This window comes from Carya illinoinensis, chromosome 11 (assembly GCF_018687715.1).
Source record: "Carya illinoinensis cultivar Pawnee chromosome 11, C.illinoinensisPawnee_v1, whole genome shotgun sequence".
In the NCBI taxonomy this organism is placed as follows: Eukaryota; Viridiplantae; Streptophyta; class Magnoliopsida; order Fagales; family Juglandaceae; genus Carya; species Carya illinoinensis.
This window is the reverse complement of record NC_056762.1, coordinates 37,216,709-37,228,930: the sequence shown is the minus strand read 5'-3', so window position 1 is coordinate 37,228,930 and position 12,222 is coordinate 37,216,709. Positions and strand designations below refer to the sequence as shown.

At 38.0% G+C, this 12,222-nt stretch overlaps 2 protein-coding genes across 3 annotated transcripts in view; both read left to right on the top strand.

Annotated features, from left to right (window-relative positions):
• Nucleotides 1-12,222, top strand: part of LOC122282975 (protein unc-13 homolog) — a 42,445-nt gene that overhangs the window by 22,795 nt on the left and 7,428 nt on the right. For both annotated transcript variants that reach the window (XM_043095074.1, XM_043095073.1), the window contains exons 15-18: nucleotides 7,417-7,509; nucleotides 7,985-8,056; nucleotides 8,650-8,767; nucleotides 10,262-10,434. In XM_043095074.1, the coding sequence (XP_042951008.1) occupies nucleotides 7,417-7,509; nucleotides 7,985-8,056; nucleotides 8,650-8,767; nucleotides 10,262-10,434 (456 nt within the window). The remainder of the gene's footprint in view (nucleotides 1-7,416; nucleotides 7,510-7,984; nucleotides 8,057-8,649; nucleotides 8,768-10,261; nucleotides 10,435-12,222) is intronic.
• Nucleotides 1,725-2,824, top strand: LOC122282979. The gene is made up of 2 exons (XM_043095081.1): nucleotides 1,725-2,450; nucleotides 2,685-2,824. Exons 1-2 carry the CDS (start codon nucleotides 1,811-1,813, stop codon nucleotides 2,720-2,722), a joined length of 678 nt encoding a protein of 225 aa, XP_042951015.1. The 5' UTR covers nucleotides 1,725-1,810; the 3' UTR covers nucleotides 2,723-2,824.

Here is a 12,222-nt window from a genome sequence, read left to right as displayed (position 1 = left end):
AAAGTTTACCATTAAATCTTTTTACATGGTTTTGACAATCCAACAGCCCACTTTCTTTCTGTGGAAGAGTTTATGGAAGGTTTTAGTACCGTGTAAAGTTGCTTTCTTTACCTGTACAGCTGCACATGGGAAGATTATAATTGTTGATAATATAAGAAAGCAAAGTACGATTGTCATGGAGTGGTGCTACATGTGTAAAAGGAGTGGGGAATCGATAGATCATTTGCTTTTACATTGTGAGGTGGCTAGGGAGTTATGGGCTAGCATCCTTAATAGAGCCGGGCTGAGTTGGGTTATGCCTAAGAGTGTGGTGGATCTATTAGCATCCTGGAATAGGCCTCACAATAGTGCTCAACTGGCAGCAATGTGGCGGATGATAACTTTGTGCTTAATGTGGTGTCTATGGTTGGAAAGGAATGATAGGTGCTTTAACAACAAGGAGCGTGTAGTGGTGGAAATCTGGAATTTTTTTGTATTTTCTCTTTTCCAATGGTTTTCTGCTTGTTAGAATATATTGTCTATAATGTGTTTGTATAAGGGTATATGGGTCTCTTGTATTTAGGGTATATATATACACTTGTATGTACACTGTGAATAATAAGAAAACAGAGTATTTTTTCCTCAAATATCGTCTACATGGTATCAGAGCACGATTCTCACGAATCTGAGTTTTGTATGGTTTGAGAGTATTTTTCGGGTGCAGTTTGTGAGCTCACCGTGTTCCCCGGCGTGTTTCCGTGTGGTGGTTTTGAAGCACTTCTGGCCACTTTCCAGCATCATCTCCGGTACTGGACACCAGGGGTGAACTCGCCGGCGATTTCTGTGGGTACCGAGCTTGGTTGCCGTCGTCTTCAGCCGCCGGAAGGGGTCACCGTCGCTAATCCAGTACCGTTTGGTTGCAGGTAAGCTCGTATTCCAGTTCTGGAATAGGCATAACCCTAAACCTGTATAAGGTTTTATTCCAGGTTGGAATAAAACCCGTTTGGTAACACGGATAGCTTAAACCTATCCTGGGCTAGGATAGGCTTATCTGAGACAGATCCAAACGAGCCTGACCCGGACCCGATCCGAGACCGACCCGAACCCGATCCGAGGCAGACCCATATCGGCCATATATCGGCTGAAACAGACCCGATACCGGCCGAAACAGACCCGATTTAGGCCGATACAGTCCGGTTCCGGCCACTTTCAGGCCGATACATACCGGTTCCGAACCGGTATAACACTTTTTTGACCGGTTCAAACGTGTTTCACCCGATACAGGCCCGATATTTGGGTTTTTAATCTGGATTTCTACTTTTCCAGGTTGTATTTTCCAGTTTTTCGTCCATATTTCATGTTTTTTTATGTGAAATCTTTGTTTCTAAGTGGATTGTTGTGATATCTTGGTATCTTTTCCATGACAACTAAATTTGAGTCAATGGCACTTGCACCAAATATTAGTTTGCCTGTGTCTTCGGTGAAATTAAATGGAAAGAATTACATGTTGTGGTCAAGATCCGTTGAAATGTTTTTGAAAGGCAAGGGTCTTCGTCGTACTCATCTGATTGATCCAATTCGTGCTTCGACTAGTTCTACATTTGCTCAATGGGAGTAGGAAGATGCTCAAATATTATTTCTGATGTTGACTAGTATTGAACCTAGTATCTGTTCAAGTTTAATACATTTTGACACTGCTCAAGAGGTGTGGGGGCATCTCAAACAGATGTATTCAGGTGCTTGAAACATAACTCGTATTTATGAGTTGTGTAAACAATTCTTCGTGTTGGAACATAATGCTTTGGGCCTGGAAGAATATTATTCTCAAGTGATGGGCATATGTGAAGAACTCAAAATGTATCAACCCATCACTTCTGATGTTCTAAGTATGCTAAAACAACGAGAAGATTTTAATATTGTTCGTTTTCTTGTTGGCTTAAAACTGGAGTATGAGTCCGTGCGTTCTCAAATTTTGGCAAGTCCACAGCTTCCCTCATTTCCTGATATATTATCCCGACTTCAGCGAGCTACATTGTCTTCTGATCAGAGTAATGAGAGATCTGCTTTAACTGCTTCCTATGTTGCTCTTGCTGGGCGTGGAGGTCGGAGTGGTAGAGGTGCACGTGGGGGACGTGATACCAGAGATAATCGCACTCGAGGTCGTGAATCTCGTAAGTGCACCCATTGTGGTCGCACTAACCACTCAGTGGATTATTGTTGGGATCTACATGGTAGACCATCTGGGTATGCTAATCAAGCCACTTTCCAAGATGATCCACAGTCAATGAGCTCCAACTCATCTTCAGATATGATTAGTATATCAAAGGATGAGTATGAGCGGTTTTTGGGTCACACAGGGGCTTCATCTTCCACAGCTATTCTTACCCACTCAGGTATAGCATCCGCATGTCTTGTCTCATCCACTCAAGGTCCATGGATCATTGATTCAGGAGCTAATGAACATTTGACCGGTTTGTCTTCTGCCCTGTCTAAGTTAAATACTATACTATCTGCAAAAAGTCACTCTTGCTAATGGTTCTCTTGCTAAAGTTACAGGCATTGGATCCACTAAACTCACTGACTCCATATCCTTGTCATCTGTCCTACATGCTCCGAGTTTTCCTTTTAGTTTGTTGTCTATTAGTAAGATTACTCAAAATCTACAATGTTCAGTGACTTTTTATCCCTCTTCATGTGTTTTTCAGGATCTCAAGACGGGGAACAAGATTGGTACGGGGCATGAAGCTGGTGGTCTGTATTACCTTGATGTTCAACAGTCACCCACTCGAGCCCTTACAACCCCCTCATCATCTGCTTTTGAATGGCACTGTCGCCTAGGTCACCCATCACTTTCTCTTTTGAAGTGTCAAATTAGGAACTTGGGAAGTGTCTCCCTTTTCTTGTGAAGCTTGTCAACTTAGTAAACACCATCGTCTGTCTTTTGTTCCTCGTATTGATAAACGAGCGTCGAGTCATTTTGAATTAGTTCACTCTGACATATGGGGACCAATCAACATTGAATCAAACAAGTTTCAATATTTTGTTACATTTGTTGATGACTACTCTCGTGTGACATGGTTGTTTTTTATGAAGGCTAGATCTGAACTTCTTTCCATATTTCAAGTGTTCTGGAAACAAATTAAAACTCAATTTAACAAAAAGGTTCAGATTTTGCGTTCTGATAATGCTAGAGAATATCTATCTAGTGCTTTTGCTGCTTACCTAAGTGACAAAGGAATTGTTCATCAAACATTATGTTCATATACACCCCAACAGAATGGGGTGGCTGAACGCAAAAATCGGCATTTGTTAGATGTAACCCGAGCACTATTGCTACATATGCATGTTCCTAAACAGTTTTGGAGTGATGGTGTTTTTACTGCTTGTCATCTTATTAATCGTATGCCTTCATCAGTTCTTAATGGTTCATCTCCATTCTCAGTCTTGTTTCCATCATCTTCACCTTTTTCTCTTCCGCCAAAAATCTTTGGATGTGTTTGCTTTGTTCATAACCTTGGTCCAGGCTTTGATAAACTTGACCCCGTTCTACCAAGTGTCTCTTTGTTGGTTATTCCCGGACTCAAAAAGGATATCGCTGCTATAGTCCTGCTCTTAGACGCTATTTCACGAGTGCTGATGTTACCTTCTTTGAATCCATACCCTATTTTTCAAATACATCTTCGAGTGTTGAGTGTGATCCTCTACCATTACCTACTCGTACATTATCTCCCTCACACTCACCCAACCTTCCCCAGTTCCTTTACAGGTTTACTCACGTCGCTTGCGGCCGCCGGCTCCCATGCCCCAACCAGTCGTGCCTCCATCTTCAGATCCTGAGTTGCCCAATACTTCGGACTCTCTACCTATTGCTCTTCGCAAGGGTAAACGTTCTTGTGTTACTCAACATCCTATTAGTCAATTTGTTTCATATCATGCCTTATCCCCTTCATTCTCATGTTTTACATCTCAAGTTTCAAAACTCTCTATTCCTAAGACACTTCAGGATGCATTATCTGATCCGGGATTGAGGACAACTATGGAAAATGAAATGGATGCTCTTCATCATAACGGCACATGGGATCTTGTTCCACTACCACCTAGTAAACAATTTGTTGGCTGTAAATGGGTATACACTATCAAACTTCATCCTAATGGTTCTGTAGAACGACTGAAAGCTCGCTTGGTTGCAAAGGGCTACACTCAAATCTATGGCATTGACTACGAAGAGACGTTCTCTCCAGTTGCCAAAATCTCTTCTGTTCGAGTGCTAATCTCTCTTGCTGCTAATTTAGACTGGCCCTTTATTTCAGCTGGATGTAAAAAATGCATTCCTCCATGGCGACTTGCATGAGGAAGTTTATATGGAGCAACTACCTGGGTTTGTTGCTCAGGGGGAGTATCAAGGTACTGTATGCAGGTTGAAAAAGACATCATACGGTTTGAAACAATCTCCTCGAGCATGTTTTGGAAGGTTCTCTGATGTTGTATTGACATTTGGTCTTCACAGATGCCAAACAGATCACTCGGTATTTCACTTGCATAGTGATGCAGGTCACATTTTGTTGGTTGTATACGTGGATGATATTGTAATTACTGGGAGTGACTCTGCTGGAATTATTAGACTAAAACAAGTTTTACATGATCAGTTTCAGGCGAAAGACTTGGGCAAGCTTAGATATTTCCTTGGAATTGAAGTCAGTAGATCTAAAGAGGGCATCAACCTATCTCAGAGGAAATATGTACTTGATCTTTTGGAAGAAACCGGCATGTTGGGTGCACGACCTATTGACACCCCTATGGATCCCAATAGTAAATTCTTGAAAGAAGAAGGGGAGTTGTTTAGAGATCCAGGTATGTATCAAAGACTTGTTGGGAAATTGAACTATCTTACCATCACTAGACCAGACATATCTTATGCAGTGAGTGTACTGAGTCAATTTTTACAAACGCCTAGGATCTCACATTGGGATGCTGTAATTCATATTCTTCGTTATCTCAAGCGAGCACCTGGCCTTGGAATACTATATCGACCAAATGGACATCTTAGAGTTGAAGCATTTTCAGATGCTGATTGGGCATGATCTCCTTCAAATAGAAGATCTACTACGGGATATTGTACTTTTGTAGGAGGTAACTTGGTTACATGGAAGAGTAAGAAACAAACAGTAGTAGCTCGTTCTAGTGCGGAAGCTGAATACAGGGCAATGGCACATACTACTAGTGAGCCGACATGGTTACAACACTTTCTTCAAGAGATTGGGTTTCCAGCTCCTATCCCTCTCCAGCTATTTTGTGATAATCAAGCTGCACTGCATATTGCCTCTAACCCTGTGTTTCATGAGATGACTAAACATATAGAGATTGATTGTCACTTCATTAGAGATAAGATACTAAGTGGTGACATTGCTACACCTTTTGTGAAGTCCGCAGATCAACTCGCAGATGTGTTTACTAAATCCTTGTGTTGGAGTCGATTAAAACCTATTTGTTTCAAGCTAGGTTTATATGATGTATATGCCCCAGCTTGAGGGGGAGTGTTAGAATATATTGTCTATAATGTGTTTGTATAAGGGTATATGGGTCTCTTGTATTTAGGGTATATATATATACACTTGTATGTACACTGTGAATAATAAGAAAACAGAGTATTTTTTCCTCAAATATCGTCTACACTGCTATTGTATTGAAGGGTGGGAATGTTCATGAGTTTTTATCTTCTTTCCAGTTTACTAGAATGTAATTAGGTGTCTCACTTGTATACTTCCTATGTACTTGGGCATTTCCTAGATTCATTCTATTCAATAAAGATTATTACTTATAAAAAAAAAAATTACAAGTTAGGAGCTAGAAAGTGATTCAAGAAAATCATGTAAACTGGCTCCATTAAAAACACTGGCACAAGCCCAAAGAAATAAAGTACGGGAGAAGAAACTTCTAAGCTCATCCAGAAAGCGGTCCCTATCTTCAAAGCTTCGGTCATTCCTTTCAAGCTAGACACCATATGATACATAAGGGAATTATTATCCCTACATCTGCAAGCGAACAAATCTACCACCCTCTTAAGCATCATCCATGCAATTCCAATCTTGTTAAAAATCTCAGCCAATAACATCCTTGCCACCTAACAATGAAGTAAAAGATGATCCACAGACTCATCACTCTTCTTACACATGTAGCACCAATCCATCACGAAAGAGTCCATGCTTTCTCAAATTGTCCATAATCAATATTTTCCCAAGAGATGCAGACCAACTGAAGAAAGCGATTCCAGGTGGCACCTTACTTTTTTCCAAATGTGTTAAAGATAAATATTAAATATAAATGATTAAATCTATCTTTTCACATTAGCTTAAGCTTTTGGGACAAATGGTGATTTTACATAGTATTAGAGCCAGGTTTTGTGTTCAGATCCTGACTCTACACTACTCAATTGAATTAAATATTTCATATGTTGGGCCCACTTGTTACAAGGGAGTATTAAGATGAATATAAATGATTGAATCTATCTGTTCCCATCAACTTAAGCTTTTGGGGCAAGTGGTGATTTCACAACAACCAGCCCATGTGACAATGCCATTTTATTAAAAAAAAAAAAAAATTTGTATTTTTTAATTATAGGTTTTCCATATGATTTGAATTTCAAATTTCACTTAGCCACATTTTAATTTACAAAGAGTTGTGAAGAGAGATGTAAAGAGTTGCATATGTGTCATTACTATTACCCAAATAATTAATTGTATGTGTTTCTCTAATTCAGTTGCTATTAACACCATTTTAAACTCTTTCCTGTTGGGCATATGTTCATGTTTTGTTTCAGTTTGTTGTGCAACGATGATAGTGGTGATTCTGTTCTGGAGGTTAATTCTTTAATTTATAGATAACCTTATTTAAGTCAACAATTTCATTGCCATTTTTTTTCAAGAAAAAGGACGGTTTTATTTAAGACCCTCACTTATTTCGGGTGAATACCTTTTATAGAAAGGAGTTTAGGGGTTACAAAAATTCCCAAAACCATACTCTAAAAAGTATTTCAACAAGCAACTAAAATTCTATACTTTAACCTACTAAAAATTCATTGCCATTTGCACGCTTCAACTCTGCTTTAATTGCATCTAACATGTGTTGAATCTTATACGTTCTCCATGCGAAGTGATGTTCAGATCATCATTCTGTTCGGGGAATAAATACTGCTTATGTTCAGGAATTGATGGCATTACACTATGTTTATTATGCTTTTGTATGCTCCTGGGTTTGATGTTACAAGGAACAGGCTAATGTTGGTGCTCAGATGATTTATTCTGTGCTTGAGCTGATAATTATAATTTGATACTGGTTTTTTGCTACAGAATTTTTATCAAAAAATATGCTTGATCTGCCCCAGCCTAATTTAGATAAAAAGGTGTGAAAATCAGTTGTTTTTTTTTCCTGCATCTGCAGATTGGAGAAGTTGCTAAACCATTAATTCTTGAGTGGGTGATTGCTCAGAACTCACGGCTTCTGGAATGGACTGGACGTGTATTTGATCTTGAGGTCGTTTCCATACTAAGTAATGGTTTCATTTAAAGTTTTGATTATTAATCGGGTGGCCAATTACTTAGAAAAAATATGTAATTAGATGACCCCCTGGTTTAATATTAGTTCAAGGAAGAAAAGATAAGAAAGGAAGATGACAACTGAACAAGAAAAGGCTATGCTTTTAGTTGTGTTAGATATAAGCTTTGGCGGGAGAGTAATGATAGAAGCTTTGAGGATTGCAAGAGGACAATGGATGAGATTAAATTTTCCTTTTATGGGCTGGGGTCATTGATTTTAATGGGCTAAATGTACATGATTTTCTATTTTCGGTTGTAAACTCTAGTTAGGTACTTCTCATGTATGCATCCTGTGTACTTGGGCTATACCTTATTTTGTTATGAATACAACTCCTGATTACCTATTAAAAAAAATGGAGATTTGTGTCTCTTTATGCATGTTTTGCCTGCCATATGTTTTTCGGTTTGTGCAGGGCTGGGAGCCTTTATCATCTCAGCAAAAACTGGCTGCATCAGCAGTTGAAGTTTTTAGGATCATTGAAGAGGTAAATACTTTTTTTTTTTAATAGGTAATCAAGAAATTGAAGGGGTAAATACTATTACTGTAACAATTATTTTGGTGCATCTTGGGAAAAAAGCAAGAAAAAAACCATTGGATTTAAATATTGATTTTTCATTCTTTTAGTTTTATGGAGGTTGCTTAGTTGAGCTTCTTGTAGCCGAGTGTCCTCTTTGACTTTTAAATGTCTATCTTCGTGTTCTAGTGATCATTGTAGGTTGTAATTATTGCTATTGAGTTCCAATTGTGTAGATTCTTTCTATTTAGGTGCTCCTTCTGTATATGTGTTGTGTGCTTGGGTACCTGTTTGGAGACTATAAAATTTTTTTGACAAATGTGCTCTTGATAAAATTGAATCACTTATAAAAAAATTATTGCTATTGAAATCTAAAGAACCTACAAAAGAAGAACAAGATAAAAATGTCAATGGGCTTTCACATGTTAGTACTATATCTCCTTTTGAACTTTTTATGCGGTTTATTTTGACTGACATTCTTGTTTTTATATTTAATTACTTATTGTAGAGCAGCTTGTTGTCTTGTTTCAATTCATGGCTCTTATATCTACCTTAACTTGCAGACCGTGGATCAGTTCTTTGGCTTGAATCTTTTAATGGATGTTACACATTTACAAGCTCTGCTATCTGTTATTTTTCACAGTCTGGATGCCTATTTGCTGAAAATGCTTAACCAGCTAGGTAAAGTACAATTATCTTGGTACATATTTGAGATTGGGCATATTGCCTTTTGTTTTACTTCCTTGACCTTTGCTTAACTTCCTATTGGTAAACTGAAAATTGTGAGCAACTATAAAGATGCATTTTGTGTTTTCCATTTTTAAAAAAATTGTTTGATATGCTTTTTCATTTTTTGGTTAGGCTGTTGGGTGGAGGTCTTGGGTCTCCCTTTTTCTTACATACTTGAAACCCTCAAACCCATAAGTTTTCTATAAGAGTAATGTTAAATACAATCATGGTTATGCAAGCGCTGCATAATCCTTTTGAAAAAGAGTAGGGTCCACTAATAAAAAATTAATTTTTTTCATGTGAGTCCTATATTTACTCACTTTTTTGAAAAGGAGTGTGCATTAATTATGCACTCTAGGACTGCAAATATCATATCTCTTTCTATAATTCTGCAACCTGTTTGCCTCAGGTAACTACCCATATTCTTTTTTTTTTTTTTGTCTTAATTGTTTCTTTTCCTAATTCATTCAACAATCTCTAATTTCTTCTATGGCAATAGGCCCTAAACTGCTCCATCCTAAAGCCCACCACAAGTATGCATAGACAGGTTTCCTAAATCTGTCCTGGATTCAGGACTCGCCAAGATATGTTTACAACTTACCAATTAAAAGATATATCGTATCTTTTTCCATACCAGGACTTTATTTGTCTCTCTCTTTCTTCATCAATTTTGGATTATTTGGTGAGACTGATAAATCTAGAAATGTGAAATATTTTTGACATCTAGTGTGATGCTGAGAATATTTCCAGCACTTGAGATTTAGAAATGTATGTATATAAGCTCCCCCCAAAATAAATTTAGGTGAAGGTTCAGTCAATTGCAATTCAAGGCTCATCTTTGAAGAGTTTGACAGGATTCCCTGCTTGCTTATGTGATAAAATGGAAATCTGGTTTGATATACATGGCCCACTTTTAAATACCACTTCTTGTTAGCAAAACTGCCTCGTCTTTAGCAGACTGGCATTTATGACAGGCGATCCCTTGGAATATTTTGCTGAACTAGAATTTGTGATTATCCAATGTATTATGGGTGGGAAATGAAATTAAGTGGAGTTATATCTTTTAATGTTACCGCATACGCTAGGGATTGCTTATCCTACAGTTTTGGCTTGCACTCTTAAATGCTATCCCTCTGGGAAGATCTTTTTCTTCTATGTGGTATCCTTGATCATTTTGTTTTGAGTTTATTTTATCTACATGAATTCATCAAATAGTGAAGGTTCTGTGCATAGAATCTCATATGTTTTGGAAATTTTACGTCTTATTGTGTGCCCCTTGATAATTGGCAGCTGCACTTTTTCTTTGACCAGCAATTGTTCTAAGCAATTGAAAAGTTTTCAGAGCATGTTCTCGGATGTTATCAAAGTCAAGTTGATTAATGTGAGTTTGTTTAGAAAGATATATTTTAGATTTTGATTTTTATCGTACTGCCTTCAATACTGCAGTTGACAAGAATCACCTCTATCCCTTGGCCCCTCCTTTAACTCGTTATGAGGAGACAGTTATTCCAATAATGAAGAAGAAGGTGCTACAGCATAAACTTTTGGAGGACGACGTGAGCAAAAAGTTGAATGAATTAACAATATCCAAACTCTGTATCAGGTTAAACACTCTTAAAGTAAGTGCAACTCTTATAAATCTTATGTTCCTCATCATACTTGCATGGCATTCCTGCAATACTCGTTCCATAGCCTGCTTATAAGAGGAGGGAATAGCAATAGAAGAAAGTGTAGTAGTCATAGAAGAATGAGAGGAAAAACCATACCGATCCGGGGGTTTGGAGACTCTAGAAGCATGCCGACAAGATGGTGGATCATAAGATGTGTGAAGGGATTGATTGGGAGCCACGGGTAAATGCTCAGAAGGGGCAAAAAGAGTGGTCAGATCTGCTGGATGAGATGATTTACGCCTGGTGTAAACACAACCACGTTGAAATTGAACGGAAGCTGGTGTAGAAGTTGTATCCTCATCTGAAAAATTTGGCAAAACACAAAAACTAGGAGGAATAGGGTCTAGATGAGTACGAAAAAATTGTTGTTTGTCAAAGAACACCACATTGCGAGAAACTCGAGTGCGTTTAGCCTGAAGATCATAACAAACAAAACCCTTCTGAAAAGAATTATACCCTAAGGCCCTTACAGTTATACCGAATGCTCCGTTTCCATGGAGAAGATTGTGGAGGAATAGAGCACTGCCCAAAACACTTTTCTTCATTTGGACAGCAGCCCTGGGTAAGATTTTGACTATCGATAATCTGCGGAAGCAGTGGGTAATCATTACTGATTGGTGTTGTATGTGTAAGAGAGCTGGTGAGTTAGTGAATCATCTCCTGCTACATTGTGAGACAGCTAGAGCCTTGTGGTGTGAAGTATTCCGTCGAGTAGGTTTAAACTGGGTGATGCCAAAGTCAGTAGTTGAATTATTAACCAGTTGGGAGATGCCGGGGGGTGATCTACATATCAAAGTTGTGTGGAAGATGGTACCTATCTGGATTATGTGGTGCATTTGGCAAGAGCGAAATGAACGAACTTTTGAAGACAAGGAGAGGACAACTAAGGAGCTTTGTATCTTATTTTTCAGCACTTTATTTATGTGGTCTCTAGCTATAGACTTTAATGGCCTAAATGTACACGAGTTTCTAGTGAATACTGTAGCTATCTAGATAGGTCTTACCTCTTGTATACCTTCTTGCATACTTGGGCTATGCCTATTATTATTAATACTACTGTTTACTTATCAAAAAAAAAAAAAAAAAAGAATTATACCCTAAAAAAGCACATTTGACTAATTGAGCAGAAAGTTTGTGTCTTTCATGAGATGGAAGATGCACAAAACAAACACAACCAAATGAGTGCAATTGAGAATAGTTTGGGGAGCGCCCAAATAGCAAAGAATAAGGAGAAACATTGTCTAATACTGGAGTGAGTAATCTATTAATTAAATACACCGCAGTAGACAAAGTTTCATACCAAAAACGAGAGGGCACACCTGAATCAATTAGGAGAGCCCGGACCATATTAACAAGATGATGATTCTTTCACATATTAAGAAGATGACGATTCTTTCTTTCAGCTACTCCATTTTGTTGTGGAGTATATGGACAAGAACGTTAAGAAATAATTCTTTGATCTTGAAGGAACATTTGAAACTCAGTAGATATATATATATATATATATATATTCTCTTCTTGAATCGGAGAGGAGAACCTTAGGAGAGGCAGAAAAATTGATTAGTGAGATAAGTCAAGAAACGCTTGAATACTAGAAATACTTCATTCTTAGTGCGAAGAAAGTAAATCCACGTAAAACGAGTATAATCATCAATAAATGTCACAAAATATTTATAACGATCATGAGATTTGATCGTGGCAATACCCCATACATCATTATGAATAACATCAAAGGCA